Source organism: Lipotes vexillifer, unplaced genomic scaffold (assembly GCF_000442215.2).
Source record: "Lipotes vexillifer unplaced genomic scaffold, Lipotes_vexillifer_v1.1 scaffold2, whole genome shotgun sequence".
NCBI classification, from domain to species: domain Eukaryota; kingdom Metazoa; phylum Chordata; class Mammalia; order Artiodactyla; family Lipotidae; genus Lipotes; species Lipotes vexillifer.
In genome coordinates, this window is record NW_006786129.1 from 449,833 (window position 1) to 469,302 (window position 19,470).

The window sequence follows — 19,470 nt, forward strand, 5'->3', positions numbered from 1 at the left end:
CAGGCACCTGATGGAGAGCCCAGGCTGTGCAGAGGTGACTCGAAGAGCACGAGGGGCCACTTTCCCAGTGTCTCCAGCCACGTGGCTGTTCAGGCTGTGACAGGGGCACTGTTCATATCATACGTGGCTGTCCTGTGTGCATCCCAGTAGGAGGTGACCACATGCAAATGCTGGGCTCTGCTGTGATGCCACCATGCGTCACCTGTTCAAATCCTCATGTGCTTTGTAAGGACTTCTGGCATTTCTACATTCTCTGTCTCTTCCTTGTGGGTGATATGCCCAGGTCTAAGACAGGCTTGAGAAACGAGGGATTTATCTCATTCACTCCCAGCCCTGCAGATCCTCCAGGTCACTGAAGACTTCAGTTTGGATTTCCTTTGTTTGTAGGGTTGTGGGAGAAATGTGTACCTTCACCCAAATAATACATCGGCGGACTATGTACATGTCTCTCCCTACATTTTAAGCGACACTGGGAATTATTATTATCATTTTTTATTTTTGTCAGTGTGATGGAAGAAAAATGGCCTTTCATTGTTTTCATCTGCATTCCCTTAGTTCTTAGACAGCAGATATTTATTAGCTCTTTGTATTTCTTCATTTGTTTTTGATCCTTTAAGCTCCATAGCCGTCCCAGTCTTGACAGAGGCAGGAGAGCCAGCTCTGACCGCAGTGCCTGCCCCAGGGCTTGCCAAGGATGGTGACCTGCTTATTCTTGACCCGCTTGTGGTCTTCGGTTTTTTCTTAAAATTTATTTATTTATTTTTGGCTGCGCTGGGTCTTAGTTGCTGCACGCGGGCTTTCTCTGGTTGAGCCGAGCGGGGGCTACTCTTTGTTGCGGTGCGCAGGCTTCTCATTGCGGTAGCTTCTCTTGTTGCGGAGCACGGGCTCTAGGTGCATGGGCTCAGTAGTTGTGGCTTGCAGGTTCAGTAGTTGTGGCTCACGGGCTCTAGAGCACAGGCTCAGTAGTTGTGGCGTACGGGCTTAGTTGCTCTGCGGCATGTGGGATCTTCCCGGACCAGAGATCGAACCCGTGTGCCCTGCATTGGCAGGCGGATTCTTAACGACTGCGCCACCAGGGTAGCCCCCTGGTCTTTGGTTTTAACAATTAGTTTCTGCCTTCCTAGACCACTTCCTACTCAGTTCTCAGCATTGTACTTACCCCGACTTACACAGTCTCCCCCCGCTTGTGGAGGGAGGTTTCCTCTGGCTTCTAATAACCAGGCCAACCTGCTACCTTGAGTCAGAGGATAGAGATTAGGAATCAGGGATGGTGGTGGGATGAATTGGGAGACTGGGATTGACATATATACACTAATATGTATAAAATGGATAACTAATAAGAACATGCTGTATAAATAAATAAATAAAATTAAATTTAAAAAAAAAAGAATCAGGGAAAAAATTTGATCCCACAGTTCATAATCCAGGGAACAAAGAAACACCAAAACCAAAAAGTAACAATGGGGCTTCCCTGGTGGCACAGTGGCTGAGAGTCCGCCTGCCGATGCAGGGGACACGGGTTCGTGCCCCGGTCCGGGAAGAGCCCACATGCCGCGGAGCGGCTGGGCCCGTGAGCCATGGCCGCTGAGCCTGCGCGTCCGGAGCCTGTGCTCCGCAGAGGGAGAGGCCACGGCAGTGAGAGGCCCGGGTACCGCCAAAAAAAAAAAAAAAAAAGTAACATTGACAAAAAACACCAAAAAACCCAGATAACAAATGAGAACCTTAAACAGTAGTACATGTCAGGGGGGTAAACTCCGGGCGCATTGGGGTTTCTCCAGGGAGTGGCCACTCCTGCCTCTTGGAGGCATGTGTAGAAGGCAGGAAGTTGGAGCTTATTTCACCATCTGGACAAGGAAGGAAGGGCCTTCTATGCAGCAATGGTAGAGGCCTAGGTGCATGGGCGTTTGGCACGAGCTGCAAACAAGTCTGTATGTTTGGAGGAAGACGTGCGTAGAAACGTAGATGGGGTCAGCTTACTGAGTCTTGTAAACTACCCAGAGGAGTGTAGATCTCGTTCTGTCGGCAAACAGAAGTCATCGTCACCTGGTGGTCTGACATACTGGTCATAGTGAGTGTTTACTCATTGCTTGTAATTCGCCAGGAACAGTGTCTGGTGTTTCAGCCACTTTGCCTCAGCCACAGGTGTGTGTTTGGCAGTGGGGAAGACATATTGGAGGGGCAAAACTGGAGGAGAGAGGTTAGTTGCGATAGTTAGAAAATGGTGGCTGGACGTGAGATGTTAGAGGGACAGAGTTGAAAGGGCTGGGATGGGATTGGATGGAGGCAGCGTGCTCTGGGAGAGCCTGGGAAGACTCAGGTGTTCTTCATGCATCCCCTTGGTTAAGCACCCCCATGACACAACTTCTGTTGTGTCACAAGACACGTGGGTTTGAATCCTGAGTTCCATCATGTGTTGGTGCTGTGATATTGGACCAGCCGTTTGTGGTTGAGGGCTTACCTAACCTCTCTGGGTGCCCGTTTTCTCAGCTGTAATGGGAGGATAATCCTGTGCTGTCGGGGACTCAGTGACTGAGTGACGTGTGAGTGGCGGTGATAAGGCAGAATGCCTTTGATACAGGGGCCTGTTATCCCTACAGCTGGGTTTTCTCTCAGCCACACCCCCAGCATTAGCATAGGTTTGGTGAGGCACACGTTGTAGTGTTTCATGTAGAAGGATGTATGTGCCAAGATTTAAAAGGTGGAGCAGAATACACGTGCTCTCAGGAGAATATGAGAAAAGAAGTAATGTTTATTCATCTTCTTTGGTAGTATAGAGCTGACATTTCCCAAGAACTCCCTCTGTCCCACATTTTGCGTGTGCCTGGGAGTACTGCAGGGCCATATTCGTAACCAGGTTGGATCCACATCAGACGGGGGGTTTTATATCGTTAACGTGCATGGCTTTCGTTGTAGGATCCCAAGTCAAATTTGATCCGACAGTGGTTGTCAGAACAAAGTGATCTTGGAGTCGTTTCCAAAACTTTCCAGTTATCTTCCCATCCAATACTTGGTGACTGGTCCATCCAAGTTCGAGTGAATGTGAGTATAAATACATTTTGGAGGGGGAATGTTAAAATGTTTTAAATAGGTCCGGTGGGGAAAATATCTCTGAAGTCATTTATTTAGTGAACAGAAAAAAATTAATCTGAGTATCTAGATAATTTAAGTGGTTTTATTTTTAATTTACTATCGTTAGCAATGGGTTAGCCTGTGTTATAACGTATTAGAGTTTTAATCGTTGTTGTCTTTTTATATAATGTAACGTTTGAAGGTTAAGAGGTTTCACATTTTAGTATAAAGCTGATTAAATATTTATTGTATTTAGTTATTGCACACATTGAGTATTTTAAAACTAAGTAATGAATACATAGCTATTATTTGGCAAATCTTATGTCTCAGAGTAATGACTTCTGACGAGACATTGGTCTAACCTACTTTATCTTTGTTTTAAAAACTCTAGTGACCTTTAGGTCTTTAATCTATTTTGAGTTTATTTTTGTATATGGTGTTAGGGAGTGTTCTAATTTCATAAGGCCAGACATTATAAAACTCTTAGAGGAAAACATAGGCAGAACACTATGACATAAATCACAGCAAGATCCTTTTTGACCCACCTCCTAGAGAAATGGAAATAAAACCAAAAATAAACAAATGGGACCTAATGACACTTAAAAGCTTTTGCACAGCAAAGGAAACCATAAACAAGATGAAAACACAACCCTCAGAATGGGAGAAAATATTTGCAAACGAATCAATGGACAGAGGATTAATCTCCCAAATATACAAGCAGCTCATGCAGCCAACAAACACATGAAAGGATGCTCAACGTCACTAATCATTAGAGAAATGCAAATCAAAACCACAATGAGGTATCACCTCACACCGGTCAGAATGGCCATCATGAAAAAATCTGCAAACAATAAATGCTGGAGAGGGTGTGGAGAAAAGGGAAGCCTCTTGCACTGTTGGTGGGAATGTAAATTGATACAGGCACTGTGGAGAACAGTATGGAGGTTCCTTAAAAAACTAAAAATAGAATTACCATATGATCCAGCAATCCCAATACTGGGCATATATCCTGAGAAAACCATAATTCAAAAGGAGTCATGTACTGCAATGTTCACTGCATCTCTATTTACAATAGCCAGGACATGGAAGCAACCTAAGTGTCCATTGACAGATGAATGGATAAAGAAGATGCGGCACATATATGCAATGGAATATTACTCAGCCGTAAAAAGAAATGAAAGTGAGTTATTTGTAGTGAGGTGGATGGACCTAGAGTCTGTCATACAGAGTGAAGTTAAGTCAGAAAGAGAAAAACAAATACCATATGCTAACACATATATATGGAATCTAAAAAAAAAAAAAATGGTTCTGATGAACCTAGGGGGGGGACAGGAATAAAGACACAGACGTAGAGAATGGACTTGAGGACACGGGGAGGGGGAAGGGTAAGCTGGGACAAAGTGGCAGAGTGGCATGGACATATATACACTACCACATGTAAAATAGATAGCTAGTGGGAAGCAGCCGCATAGCACAGGGAGATCAGCTTGGTGCTTTGTGACCACCTAGAGGGGTGGGATAGGGAGGGTGGGAGGGAGACACAAGAGGAAAGAGATATGGGGATATATGTATACGTATAGCTGATTCACTGTGTTATACAGCAGAAACTAACACACCATTGTAAAGCAATTATAGTCCAATAAAGATGTTAAAAGCAAAAGCAAAAACAAAAACAAAACTGTAGTGACCTTAACAGCTACATCAGTCTTCTGCTCCCCTGTGCTTCCTTCTGCCCAGCTCCCCTGCTTACTTCCTGTATTTGCTGCCAACTCTCATGGCTCCGAGGTCTAACAGGGCAGGGGCACTAGAACGCCCTCCATGTCTCTGCCTCGGGTTTTCTCTGGTGCATCACTCTGTGATGTTTGAAGATTCATTGAATATTTTCTAATTTTTTCTTTGGAATTTATTAAAATGTATATACATTCACAAATGAGAGCTTTAAAAATTCTATTAGAACAGGGCTTCTCACTTTTGACATTACGGTAACAAATTCTTTGTTGCGGGGCTGTCCTGTGCACTGTGGGACGTTTAGCAGCATCTCTGACCTTTACCCACTAAATGCCAGTAGCAGCTGTCCCCTCCCTCCAAGTCGTGACAACCAGAGATGTCTCCAGATGTCACCAAATGTCCCCTTCGAAAAATGTCCTCTCCCTCCTCCTTCGAGAGCCACTTTATTAGAAGGAATAGTCATTCATTAGCGGGTGGCCTGAGGTAAGATAAAAGTACCAAGTACCCTAATAAATTAAAACTTAAAAAATTTTCCTTTAGTTAGCATTTTCGGGGGCCACATTTTAAAAGCAGAACTCGGTCCCCTTAGCACATGTTTTTTGAGCATCTGCATGAAGACGAGGATCACGCTGGGCTCGTGGAGAGCTTGTGCCTCAGAGGAAGTGAGAAAGTGTACAAGGAGTTATGGGGGCTGAGAGCGGGGGTGATGAACGCCGAGGGGACCAGACATTGGAGCCTGTAGAAAAGGCGGACAGAGTAGGTGTTTGTGAGACGTAGGAGAGAGGAGGGTTTGTGTCGAGGCAGGAAAGGTGAAGGAGAGCCCCGGGGTCTGGGCACTGGGGAACGGAGGGCTTGGGGCATGTCGAGGATGCTGGGAGCTGCAGATTAGGAGGCATGTTGTGAGTTTTAAGGAGTTAGGACTTTATTCTCTGTTCCCACGTTTTGGTTTCATTATCATTTCCCCAGGAATCAGCTGTTTGTCCATCCATCCATCTATCCATTCATCCATCCACCAGTCCATCCATCCATCTACCATCCTCCATCAAATATGTGTTGAGGGCTTATAGCGCAGTGATAGGATACCAGGAAGCCTAACATCTGATCTCTGTCTTCAAAGACTATTGTGGGGAGATGACAATTATGACAAAGTTAAGTGACACAAGGGTGACAGAAGAACACAAGGTGGTGCAATAGCAGAGGACTTGTGAGGCGCTCAGTCAGTGAGGCCCGTCAGGTGCCTCCAAGGAGCGAGACTCACTCAGGCCGCCTGGGGATAAAGATGGTCTGTTGTCAGCATGAGCGCCTGTGCTTTGGAGCCAGCGGCTTCCTCTGTCCTTGTGGTCGGCCCCATTCCCCTCACTTCTCTCCAGCCTCTAGGGTGTTCTCTGGTCCAGATCTGGACTGAGCGCATTGGCTTAGCCTAATAACCGTGTCCTCAGAGTACTACAAGCAAGCCTCTGCATGGGTGGCTGGCAGCCCGCGGATGGGTCACTGGGTCAGATGTCCATCGCTGGCCCATTCCGAGGCCACCTCTGCACAGTGACCAGGTCTCAGCCTTGGGGGTAGCAGCCTCTCTGGGATTCCTTTGTTCAGTGACTGGTACACAGAATATGTACCAGGGGAGAGAGGAGACTAGAGTAGTGGAGAAAGGTTGGGAGATGTGAGACTGCAGGGTGAAAGAATTACCGGATTTCTCATGTAGTAGTTTGTGGACTTGACCTGTCCTATTGCTTTAATAGGAAAAAAAGATAAATGCTCTTAAGGAAATTCAAGTGCTTGAAAAATTAAAAAAACATTCACAAAATCTGGTCGTTGCCCACCTCTTTGGCCTTGTTAAGGGCCACCCTTACCCTTGAACTCTATGCTTTAGATGTATTGTTCCTTAAGTTTCTTAAACTCGCCAGTCCGTCCTGTCCCAGAGCCTTCCACGCAGGCTGCTCCCTCTGCCTGGAGCCCTGTTTTTCTGCTGTTTTTCTAGCTCCTTGCTTTTGTTCTCAGGCATTATCTTTGATGGCCTAGCGCCTCTGGACGTTTGCGTAGCACACTGTGCTTCTCTTGGTCCATTCCTGTCACTTGATTGGCAGGACCTGATACGCAGAGTCTGTTTGAGGTCTGTAGCCAGAGTTTTGTTCCCCTGTGTCTTGGAGACTTAGCGCAGTTCTTTGCACAAGGTAGAAGTCAGTACTTGTTAAATGAATGCGTGAAAGCTATACCATAGTCACTGGTCTTGAACTAAATATAATGTCCCCTTTTCCACATTCTATAAACATCTTTATCTTTTTGAAGACAGGCATATTGATCAGGAACTTATTAGTGGTGATATCATGTTTTTTCCTTCCAGCGTTATTGAGATATAATTGACAAATAAAATTGTAAGATATTTAAAGTATACAATGTGATGATTTAATATACATATACATTGTAGAAGGAGCCCCCCTAGGTGATACAATGTTAAGGCACACAACTAAGGGAAAATAAGCCCCGTTATTTAAAAAAAAAAAAAAAAAAAAAAAAAAAAAAACTCCTCCAATGGCCACCAGAGGTCAGTATAGTCAAAGAAATGTTATGACAAGCAAACTGGATCCAGCCTTGGTCTCTGGTTTATCTTTCCTTGACTCCAGCACAGCATTCAAGGACTCTATATTGCTTATTATTAAACTCTTTTCCTTTTAGCTGTGAATAATTATTATGGAGGAAATATATTTATCATTTAAACAGTCCACCATTATAGACCATATTTTTATTTTCCCAAGGCAGTGACCATGCTTGGTATAAATTTTAGGGAGGGGAAAATAATTATTTTCAGGAGACTGTTTTGAAATCCCATTTTGTCTCTAGAAAAAATATGGCCTGATTTTAGTATTACTACTGAAGGACAATGTATATAGGACTTACCAGAGCTTTGATTTGTAGTGACATGCAGATAATCAGAGTGGCATTATTATAAAGCAAGTCTTGATGATTATTATTTTTAAGCCCTCTTAAAGTTAGTAAAATTTAGTAAGAACTCTGACTTTTTTGTGTGCTACTTATGCATATACTTAATCTATATGATTGCATCGGATGGGGACTTATTCTTTGCTGCTTTGGGAACAATCACCGTCCCTGCCGGCTCTCCCACACTTTGGTCCCTTCCACATCTCCAGGCCCTTTTCCATCAGTTCTCCCTTAAGTTTCTGGAGCACCAGACCCTCCCCGCAGAGGGAAGGGGTTTATTTTAGCCATAATACCCCTCCACAGACACGTGTTTTACAGAGTTGTTATACATCATGTACATTATAGGTCAAGTGGGGAAATGTGCTCTAAGTTGATAATCATCTTACAAATACACCTTGGGAAGATGATTTGTTTTAAAAGTCAGGCATCGCTTGTATTTTCGATTTTTGTAGTATTTCTCTAGTTGCCTTATCTCTTGACTGGTATCCTTGGTTCTCCCAAATAGTTGCAAATGTTTTTTTTTTCCTCCCTATTTTTTTAAATTGTGGTAAAATATACATAACAGGAGATTTACTGTCTTAACTATTTTTAAGTATACAGTTCAGTGGTATTAAATACATTCACAATGTTTTGCAACAATGTTGTGCACCATCCATCTCCAGAACTCTTTTCATCTTGCAAAACGGAAACTCTGTACCTATGAAGCAATAACTGCGCATTTCCCTCCTTCCAGCCCTGCCCTCACGTCCCCGGCACCCATCGTTCTACTTTCTGTCTCTATGATTTTGACTACTCTAAGTACCTCATAGAAGTGGACTCATAGAGGGTATGTCTTTTTGTGAATTTATTCCACTTAGTTTAACGTCTTCAAGGCTTATCCAGGTTATAGCACGTGTCAGAATTTCCTTCCCTTTTTAAGGCTGACTCATCTTCTGTTCTATGTATATTCCGGATTTAGTTGCAAATTTTCTGGCATCGTTGATTATAAATTGTATTCCAGGTTACTAGAAGGCAGTTTTAGAGGTTCTTTAAAAGAGAGGCTGGCGCTGGTGTCTGAGCACCAGGCTCCCAGGAGGCAGGAGGGATCTTACCACACTGCCCTCTCCCTTGGGCAGCCTCGGCTGGCCCAGAGTTTCAGGTCTCTGGGCGACTCAAGCATCGGTGTCACATTCCTCTGAGGACCCGAAGGAAGAGCACTGAGAGAGCCCTGCTTCTGGATATCTCAGCCCTGCACCTTCCTTCCTTGGGAGCAGACAGCGTGTCTTTCCTCCCAGAGTGGCTGGTACAGCTCCCGCTGCTGGGACTTAGCCGTGGTTGCTACGCACCCTTGTGCCTGGGAACCCGCCGATGGCAGCTCTCGTTCAAGTTGCGCAGCCCAGCGCCCCGCCCCCAGACGGCAAGTCAGTATCGCAGGCAGCGACCTAGGAGTTTGCATTTTACATTAGCACTCTAGGAAATCCTATTTGTTTTCAGGACCACGTTCTGAGAAGTGCTGCTGTGTGCCCACAGCTAGGCATCTTCGGGTTCTGTCTCTTCCAGTGAGAGGCGGTGGTGGGTAGTGGAAAAGGCACGCCCCGATTCGTTCTTGGAACTCCCTGGTGGTGAGACGGAGCTACTTACTTGACCCCTCTAGGTGAGTAGCTCCGCACGGCCACCTGGCAGCCTAGACTTTCTAAAGCAGATTTGGGGTCACGGTCTCAATTTTTACAGCAGCTCTTCTGGAGATTTGGATACACAGCCTGCGGAGGAACCCCTGAACCAGACGACCTCTTAGTCTCTTCTGGCTGCAACTGACTGCAGTTTCTCAGCCCTTGTTTTGATCTTAGGCCAGTGTTAGGCTGGCAGACGAGAAATAGAAGGTAGAAAGCATGATAGCCCAGAGGCCCGAGATCACTTTTTTTGGAGCCCTGTGTGCTAGTTTGTGGGTGTATAATTGTTGTGTAGTTCAGAGGCAGTCTGCACTGAATTGTTCCTTTGTTTGTAACGATGACGTCTCCTTTCTCCTGAGCTAGTTGCCGTGGAACGTCAGGTAGAGGGGCACTGCGTGGCTTTTTATAGCCTTTCAGATGCTCCTTATCTATCTTTCTGCTCAGCTGTTCCCTGGTCAGTTTGCTTCTGCTGTCAGGGTTTTTCTGAAGCCATTGTCCTTTGCGAAAGAGCACACATTCGTCTGGACAGTTCTTGAGCTTGGAACGCTCCACAAGTGGCATCTGGTGATCCCCTGGCAGGTGATGACAGCTGAACAGAGCATGGAGCCACCTGTGACAGGTCAGCAAACAGTGCATCCTCTCTGGAACGCAGATGTGGCTTCCAAAATCCTTTTGCTAGCCTCTGCTTGAAAGAAGGCTGCGTTTGGAGGGAAAGACCGTAAGTTCTTGCCTGCATGTGCAGTGAAAAAAGGAAGGAGGAGTTAGTTTTAGAATTTTGATGTTTTTAGAGCGTGTCACCTGGTGGAGGCTAGCGCTTCGTTCTCCGTTCTTCCATAGGTCCTTCTACCCAGCACCTCTGCAGCACTTACTGATCCGTGTAGGCTTTTCTTTCCTTTTTTGGTGTGTTAAGGTATACATGAAATTTACCGTCTCAGCCATTTTTAAGTGTGTAGTTCAGTAGCATCAAGTACATTCACACTGTTGTACGAACATCACCGCCATCAATTTCCAGAATTTGTTTCATCTTGCCAAACCGTGATCAGTGTAGCTTTACAGAATATGACTGCCTTACTTATTAGACTGTGAGTTCCTGGAAGACTCCAGTTCTTTTTCTTTAAATTGAAGTATAGTTGATTTATAATATTGTGTTAATTTCAGGTGTGCAGCATAGTGATTTGTCTTTTCTTCAGATTATATTCCATTATAAGTTATTACAAGATATTGGGTAAAATTTCCTGTGATATACGGTAAATCCTTGTTGCTTGTCTATTTTGTGTATAGTAGTTTGTGTCTTTTAATCCCATACTCCTAATTTATCCCTCCCCCCTCCACCTTTCCCCCTTGGTAGCCATAAGTTTTGTTTTCTATGTCTGTGAGTGTGTTTCTGTTTTATATATAGATTCATTTGTATTATTTTTCAGATTCCACATACGAGTGATATCATAGTATTTATCTTTCTCTGGCCTAGTTCACTAAGCATAATATTCTCTAGGTCCATCCACGCTTACTGAAAATGGCAAAATTTCATTCTTTTTTACAGCTAAGTAGTATTCCATTACACACACACACACACACACACACACACGTATCAGATCTTCTTAAGCCAGTCGTCTGTAATGGGCACTTGGGTTGCATCCGTAAGACAAGAGTTCTGTGTGATTAATTTCCACATTTATTCTGTCCTGTTTTAGGAACTCAGTTATGCTTATGTGATGAAAGAATGAGTGAATGGAGTGATTGAACGGTTTCTCCTAGACTGTTGCTACTGGTCATTATCCTTTGTGATGCTCTATGACCTATAGTCCCAGTCTTCTATATGAGACTACAACTTAGTAGAGATATGTTCATATATCTTCATTCTGAGGTTACGTGCAATATATAGTTGTGTACTTGGTGCACCTGTGAGCCAGTAGGAAACAGGCCTTTTGGATTAATATTCTGGACTTTCTGACTTTGAAGATTAAAAAGGATTTCAGTCAAGAACTGAATATCCTCGTCTTCTGTGAAATTCAAGATGCACGCACAAGTTTTGTGCCGTATTATTCCTGTGACTTTATTAGGTCGTTTGATCTGCTAATTGTCAGTCCCTGGGGGTGCGCATTTAATTAAATTCTGGCTCCAAGCTAATATATGTCAGGAGTTCCTTGTCTTGTTCTTTCTCTCCAGAAGCTACCCTAGGGATGCCCTTCCTTTCACATGTCCCTTACCGACCCCTCTCTTCAGTCAGAAAACTTTGGGATCGGATTTTAGCGTGTCCTGATCATCAGTGAAATGGGGAGTCTGAGAAGTCCATCAGCACGTCTCACAGGGTTTTGGTGCTGGAGAGGATCTTAGAGGTAACCCACAGTCATCTCCTCCTTTGATGGAGGAAGAATCTTAGTGACCTGCTTGGGCTCAGGTGGTGTTATGGTAGGGTCAGGGCTAGAAGCTAGATTTCCTGATACTTTTCAGCTCTATAACATTAAATTATTTAATATGTGCTGCAATTGCTGTTTTAAGACAGTCACGTTTTTGGTTGAACATAGATGTCAACAGGGCTGTCTGGATGCATTGGTGGGGAGGGTGCCCACCTCTGTCACATGATTTTCGGGTGCCACACGTGTCACTCCCTCATACACTGCATTGTTTTCAAAATGTCTCAGATTCTGAACACAACAACCAGGACTTTGAATTGAGGGTTTGAGCCTAGGAGACTCATGTTACAGCATATGCGTTGCCTGGTAGGGAACTATGTAGTATCCATTAGTGTATTTACTAAGGATTAGCTTGCTGTCACCTAGCAGACTGTATAATCTTGGTATTATGAGCCATAAGATTAATTTTTTTTTTTTTAGTTCTATGACTTTAATTTGTTTTTTAGAGTTGGATCTCTTTTTTTAAATCGAAGTATAGTTGATTCACAATGCTGTGTTTGTTTCAGGTGCCAGCACAATGATTCAGTTATGTATACATATATATCCATTTTTGCAGATTCTTTTCCATTATAGGCTATTACAAAATATTGAATATATTTCCCTGTGCTATATGGTAGGTCCTTGTTGTTTATCTATTTTATATATAGTAGTGTCTATCTGTTAATCATGAACTCCTAATTTGTCCCCCCCATTTTCCCCTTTGGTAACAATACGTTTGCTTTCTATGTCTGTGAATCTGTAAGAAGATTAATTTTTAAAAGAACTTTTTGTTTGAGGTAGATTCACAGAAAGTACAGAGAGGTCCTGGATACCCTTTATGCAGTGGACCCAATTATTTTATCTTATTATTGTACAACCTCAAAGGCAGCAGCTTGATACTCATGTGATGTGTGATGTATGATGCTTACTTGTCAGTGACATAGAGGAGATCTGTAACTCACTGGACTCCAACTGCTGGCGGCAGCACACTGGGTACCAAGGTGGAGCCTGAAATGAGTACTGAGGCGCTGGGTGTAAGAAAAGGAGAAATGAGCAGCAAATGAAATTACTTTGCCTCAAGGGTGCCTTTCCCATTCAGTACAAAGCTGTAGCTACACTTCTGCTTTTTCCTCTTGCTTGAGTTTGGTGCCCAAGAAAGCTGGTCATGTTGCATGTCTTTGAAGACCTCAATTCTTTGCACTTTCAGTAGGAACAGAGAGGGTTAAATGAGTGATTTGTATTCATTTTTAAAGAGAGCATGATTCTAGTTCGTACTTTTCTACTAAGGAAACCAGTTTGTCCCTTGTACAGCATAATGTATTTGGTGCTGCAAATGGTGAAACTTCTTAGGGTGTGAATGTGCTTGTAGCATAGGATGCCTGCACCAGGATCCTTCCACCTGGAGCCCTGTGTCACAGACAATATAGTCTGTGTCTTGGTTGTTGGTTAGATCCATTCTTCCCAAGTCCTATCACTATGAGTAATTATCGGGTATAGCACAACATCAGTTCTTCGGATGTTTAGTTCCAGTCTTGATGGGTACCAGAATATTTGTGATTCTTTCTCATGAGGGAAGGGATTCAGGAAAATGTTGTCTTCTGGGGAGATTCTGGTTTCTCCATCCTCACTCTCAGTAGATAATCTCCCTTTCTACTTTGTAAAGAAAACACATGTCATCAGATAGGAATTTCTTTAAATTTCTCTGCCACATTTACATATCTACCTTGTCTGCACCCATCTCATGCTTATCCTTTTCTTTTACAGAAAAGATATAATTCTTCATATCTAAGACCAAAACATTGATCTCTTCACGGGCTTCTCCTTTCTCCTGCTTTCTCGAAAACCTTACAGTCTCCCAAACACCACGCTGGAAATCTCAAAATCTCAAAAGATAAACTGAAGCATATTAAAAAACTTGAGTTTATTTGAGCAGAAATCGATTGGAATTGGCAGTGCCAAACTGGAAGTGGTTGGAGAGTCCCCTCAGACAAGAGGTGGAGAGACTTTATAGAGAAAAGGTGGAAGCAAAGAAAGGAAGTCATAGATTGACTGTAGCTTAAAGCCTAGGTGACTGTTTCTGATTGGTTGTCCTTAGCATTTTGATTTCATAACCGTGAGGCATTCACAGGCTTAGATCCTGGTTTGTTTACGTAGGGCACCCACGGCATGAGAGCCCCATCAGCCCAATGGCCTCCTTACTTAATTAACTTAAACCATGGGTCACTTGACAAATGGCTGTGCCTCCTCAGGGTAGTCTGAATGTTATTTCAATTTCTTGCAGGAGATGCTGTACAATAACTGAGGCTAATGTGATGAGACTCCGGTATCAGAACCAGCCTGGGGACAAAATTCAATGCGTTTATTCATTAATACATACATTCATTCAACAAACCTTGAAAGCATGCTGAATTAGGTGCTGTGCCCCCAGTGACTTCACAGTCTGTTTCCGGTGATGGGCAGAAAGCAGATAATTATAGTATACTGTGTTAAGTAAAGTGATAGAGTTATACACAGGGTATTATGGGAGAGAAGGGGCTCTAACCCAGCACGGGGAGAGGCGATCAAGAAAAGGTCCCTGGTGGAGGCTGAACCCAGATAAAGGAGTCCAGGATGTTCTCTAGAACATTCAGGTGGAGGTGTCCCGAAGGTGGATTTGAGTCTGAATCTCCAGCTTGAGGGATGGCCAGAGATAAAGGTTTAGGAGTGTTTAGCGTGGAGATGACAGTTAACACCATGAGAGTTGATGAGCTCACTTATCAAGAGCATTGGGCTCAGGATGCGAAGGGCCGACATTTCAAGATCAGAAAAGAAAGGACCGTTAACGCAACAAGTCAGAAAGATAAGAGTACCAGGAGAACAGAAGATGTGACAGTGTTTACAGACTGAATGAAGGGCAGGAGACTAATCAGAGAGATGGAAAATCCAGGAATTGTCAGGGATGACTGGTAATGTAGGAGGCAGGAAGGGAGAATTTATTTCAAATGTAAACTAATGTAACTGCTTGTTTGGTAAATAATTGCCAAAAAGTTGGTTTCAAGGCTGTTGAAAGGAGGCCCAAACAAATTAGTTGATTTTCCACATTTGTCAAAGCTAGCACTTTTTATTCAGTCTAATACATGTCATTTGAGAACTTTTTTGGTATCAGGCGGTCTGTTAGGTTGGCAACTCAAGGGATAAACTATGAAGGATAAAAACAACGGTGTAACATGGACCTGGCTCTCCAAGAACTTGCAGCAAGATAAGCCATGTACCTAAATATTCAGGATACAGGGTGAAAAGTGACAAAGAAAGGAGGACTAAAGTGCATGGAGGCATAGAGATTACTTTTAGATTGGGGATCCAGAGAAGCAGTAATATTTGAGCCAAGTCTTGGAAGATGGGCAGAGGTGGAAGTGTGTGTAAGTCAAGTATAGGGGAGAGTGAGAGAAGCGGCACAGTGCATGAAACTCCAGGGCACTGTCAGCCGTGCAGTATTGCACTGGACTGTGTCTGCTCCCTCTCTAGACTGAACTTCTGATGCTGAGGCCTGTAATTAACCTTTACAGAGCCTCAGGTGGTGTTTTACATGTAGTACTCACTTGGTGTTTGCTATATGAACTTAACTTGAGGAACAGACATCATCGTTGTTAAATTGCTTATTCCACAGCCTTACCTGTGCTTTACCTCAGCTGTAAAGCAAAAAGTAATTTAAAGACTAGAATTCTTTTTTTTAATATTTATTTTATTTTTATTTATTTATTTATTGGGTTGTGTCGGGTCTTAGTTGCGGCATCGTTTTGTTGTCATGCGCGGGCTCCAGAGCACGCAGGCTCAGTAGTTGTGTGCATGGGCTTACTTGCCCTGTGGCATGTGGGATCTTAGCTCCCCGAGCAGGGATTGAACCTGCGTCCCCTGCATTGGAAGGCGGATTCTTAACCACTGGACCACCAGGGAAGTCCCATGACTAGAATTCTTATGTTATCAGTAAAACAGGTATTAAAGGTAGATTGCCTTCTTGACTTGATTTTCGAGGGTGACAAATCAGAACTTATAAATGAATCAAAGACATGTAACTTATAACATTCCTTTATATGACATGAAAACACTTTAAGATAGAAGTGACAAATGTGGAGATTCTTAAAGACTGATCAACACAAGTTCTTTGGGATCTACTTTAAATGACAACACTGAAGCCAAGTTTTAGACAATTATTTTGTCGGCATATAAGTAGTTATATTTGTCTTATACTTTGAAATGAACTGTATCCTTCTTTTAGGATTACAAAATAGTTTGCTGGTGTACAGTTTATTTGTTTACTAAAATTTTATTTATTTTTTATTGAGGTATAGTTGATTTATACTATCATGTTAGTTTAGGTGATATACAGTTACTTTAGGTTAAACAAATATGACTTTAAAAAAAGCCAATATCTTGTAGCTGCAGCTGTGTATTTGCTTTGATAAACTTAGGGAATCAGAATTGGAATACACATTTCATTGGTGGAATTTCTTAGCTATCTTGAAGTGGTTCTATTTAATGTGTTACCTATGATTAGGAACAGAGAAATAGAAATATGAGGAGCTGGAAAAAAAGATATTCTAGGCCACACGTTTTCTTGTTGATGCTGGAAAAGGAAATAATTAACAGTATCTGTTAAAATAGGGTAGAGTGGGCTTCCCTGGTGGCGCCGTGGTTGAGAGTCCGCCTACCGATGCAGGGGACGCGGGTTTGTGCCCCGGTCCGGGAGGATCCCACGTGCCACGGAGCGGCTGGGCCCGTGAGCCATGGCCGCTGAGCCTGCGCGTCCGGAGCCTGTGCTCCGCAACGGGAGGGGCCACGACAGTGAGAGGCCCGCGTACCGCAAAAAAAAAGAAAAAAAAAAAATTGGGTAGAGTGTACTGATTTAAGGGTTACAGTAGAAAATACTTCAAGGAATTGGGAAGATAAAGGGTGTTGATCCGTGATGATTTTGCATTCTTGACTATTTTATATATTCTTCATTGGTTTGCTTTGATAGGGATAGAGAAACCGAATTTGAAGTCATTTCCTGTTAGTTTGACATGTGTTATCCTTGCTTGATAAATTCCTAAATTATCTAATTTAGTCTTGTTCTCATTTCACAAATGAGGGAAGTCAGGTTAAGCGGTTTGTTTCGGTGACCTGCAGTGAATTAAAGAGACAGGTCACCTGTTTATGTTAGTGGATTGTTAAGAAAAACTCATGAAATTCACAGACTGCATGTGGCAGATAACTGAAAATAAACTTCTACAAAGTTAAAATAAATGGTTTTGTTCGTTAAATAATTATAAATGTAATTAAAAATGTTTTCTAAATGTTTTTGTGAGGTAAGTAAGCAAGCAAAGTAATTAAATAAGAGCTCATATATTTTCTTGTCTTTTTTTTTTTCTTCCCAATAGGACCAGACATATTATCAGTCATTTCAGGTTTCAGAATATGGTAAGAGTTCTTCAACTTATTTTGATGGAAAACACATTTGTTACTTTCCAGAGAGATAAGAGAAATTTCTAAGAGATGTATTATTTAAAGTAAAAATCCCAATGGATTTTTACCAGGTAAAATCCTAGTATTTCCTATAGGTCTGAACATTTTTTCTTTATAAAGAGTAAAGTAGGAATAAGATTGGCTGTAGTTCCATTATCCTGCTCTTTGTATGTATAGTTATTCTGTTTTTCTACTTTGTTGTGATCATAACATATTTAAAATTTTGTACGGTGTTGTTTTTTAAAGCATAACCACAGTCATTTCCCATATCTTTCACTTGGTCAACACTGGTGAAGACAGGGTTTAACTTGGGTAAATCCTGCAGGTGCCACATTTGTAATATCGCATTTGGAAACACGTAGATGTAAGCAATGTGCGACCCAAGTGTTTTGTTGGTGGATGGAGAGGAAGGAAATCGGAGAGTGAAGGCATAGGACCCCACAATTAGTTGTACTTTGAACAGCTGTTTTGAGGTTGCACACAAGCGTTTTCATCTGAGTTGTGTTACTTTTTGAGATTGTGTCTCATTCAGGCAATAGAAATTCTGGAAAGTCGTTTGCTTGCACCTTTTTGGCTCTGGTCCATGAATCTCATACAGCACTGTCACAGCTCAGCGTCATGATCACCTAGGACAGGGAGCAGCAAAGCTTTTTCCTGTTAATTGCCAGATAGTAAAACTTTATGCTCTGTGGGCCACACGGCTCTGTCTTAACTACTCAACTTTGCTGTTGTAGCACGAAGCAGCCATAGACAATATGTAAGTGAAAGTGGTTGTGATCCAATGCAGTTTTATTTATGGACGTGGAAATTTGGATTTCATAGAATTTTCCCATGTCGTGAAATAGTCTTCTTTTGATTGTTTCCAACCAATTGGAAATGCAAAACCCATTCTTAGCGCATGCTGGTCATTGTTTACTGACCCCCCCATCTGGAACTGTGCTGTCCGGTTCAGGGGTCACTCACCACGTTGGCTGCTGAACACTTGAACTGTGGCTGGTCTAAATGGAGGTGTGCTCTAAGCAGGTAGAATGCCAAATTTTGAAGACGGTATAAAAAAAGAAAGAAAAATAGCTCATTAATAATAATTATTTATATTGATTCCATGTTGAAATGATAATATTTTGGATATATGGCTTTAGGTAAAATATTACAAAAATTAATTTCACCTGCTTCTTTTTCCTTTTTAAATGTGGCTACTAGAAATTTAAAACTACACCATGTGGTGCACATTTTGTTTCTTTTGGACAGCCCCGATCTAGAGGAATAAATCAGAGGTGGCTGAGGCTTTTAAAGGCTGTTTTTATTTCACATAGAGGCGGTGCTGGGTGGCTGTATGTTGTTGAAGGGGGTATGTAGTGGAGGGGCAATTGATTGCCAACCTGTGATGTTTGAGGAGGGGACATTTTAATTTCCTTGGGCTAAGAAAATTCCACCTCTGAGTGGCCAGGACCTTGGAGGAGGGTCAGAGTCCTGGAGTGGTCTCGGGCCTCAGAGCATCTTGGTACTCCAAGGGTCTTTAGCCTGGAGCTGGAGGTCTGTCCTGTTCTGCTGACTTATTGGTCGTCCTGATTCTTCTCTTGCATTAATTGAGTGGTGAGATGCCTTGTTATGAGATGGATCTATTTCATTGGTCAGTGAAGTTAGAGAAGAGGAATATTTCTATAGATTGGAAGGAAATGAAATTTTTTTTACTCCAGTGAGGTGCTTTATATTAAATAATATTACTATTTATAAAATATTTCATAGCCTAATTATATAAAGCCAACCAAAGTCGGGGTTTCTAATTTTAGGGTTACCTTCAGGAACCAGTACCTGTTGCCCAAGAAAAGCATCATTACTTTGTAGCCATATCCTAGTTATTAACTAGAAATCCTAGGACACAACTTCGTAGTAATCCATCGCGTTAGACTGTCACAACATTTACCTTTGATGGTCTCAAAGGACGTGGATTCTCTGTGACTGCATGTGTGTCACCCTGAAGAAAAAGGAGAGTCTTAGGGTCTCAGGATGTGCTTTTAGTAACCAAATTGGAAAGAAGTCCTAGGGAAGGGGCTGCTCAGAAGTAGCTATTTACCAAGTGATATGGAAGTGTTTTAACAAGCAGTAAGTGCACACTGGTGGGTGACAGGTGAGTGAAAACCCTGGCCTTCTAGCACTCAGATGGCTTTGCATCTAGGGTTCTAGATACAATTTAGATTCTACCGGTGGGAGGC

At 42.6% G+C, this 19,470-nt stretch overlaps 1 protein-coding gene across 1 annotated transcript in view; it reads left to right on the top strand.

Annotated features, from left to right (window-relative positions):
• The window catches only part of CD109 (CD109 molecule), a 120,510-nt gene that overhangs the window by 27,936 nt on the left and 73,104 nt on the right, over positions 1-19,470 (top strand). Inside the window, exons 5-6 of the mRNA XM_007458403.1 lie at positions 2,914-3,039; positions 17,173-17,212. Of these exons, the coding sequence (XP_007458465.1) occupies positions 2,914-3,039; positions 17,173-17,212 (166 nt within the window). The remainder of the gene's footprint in view (positions 1-2,913; positions 3,040-17,172; positions 17,213-19,470) is intronic.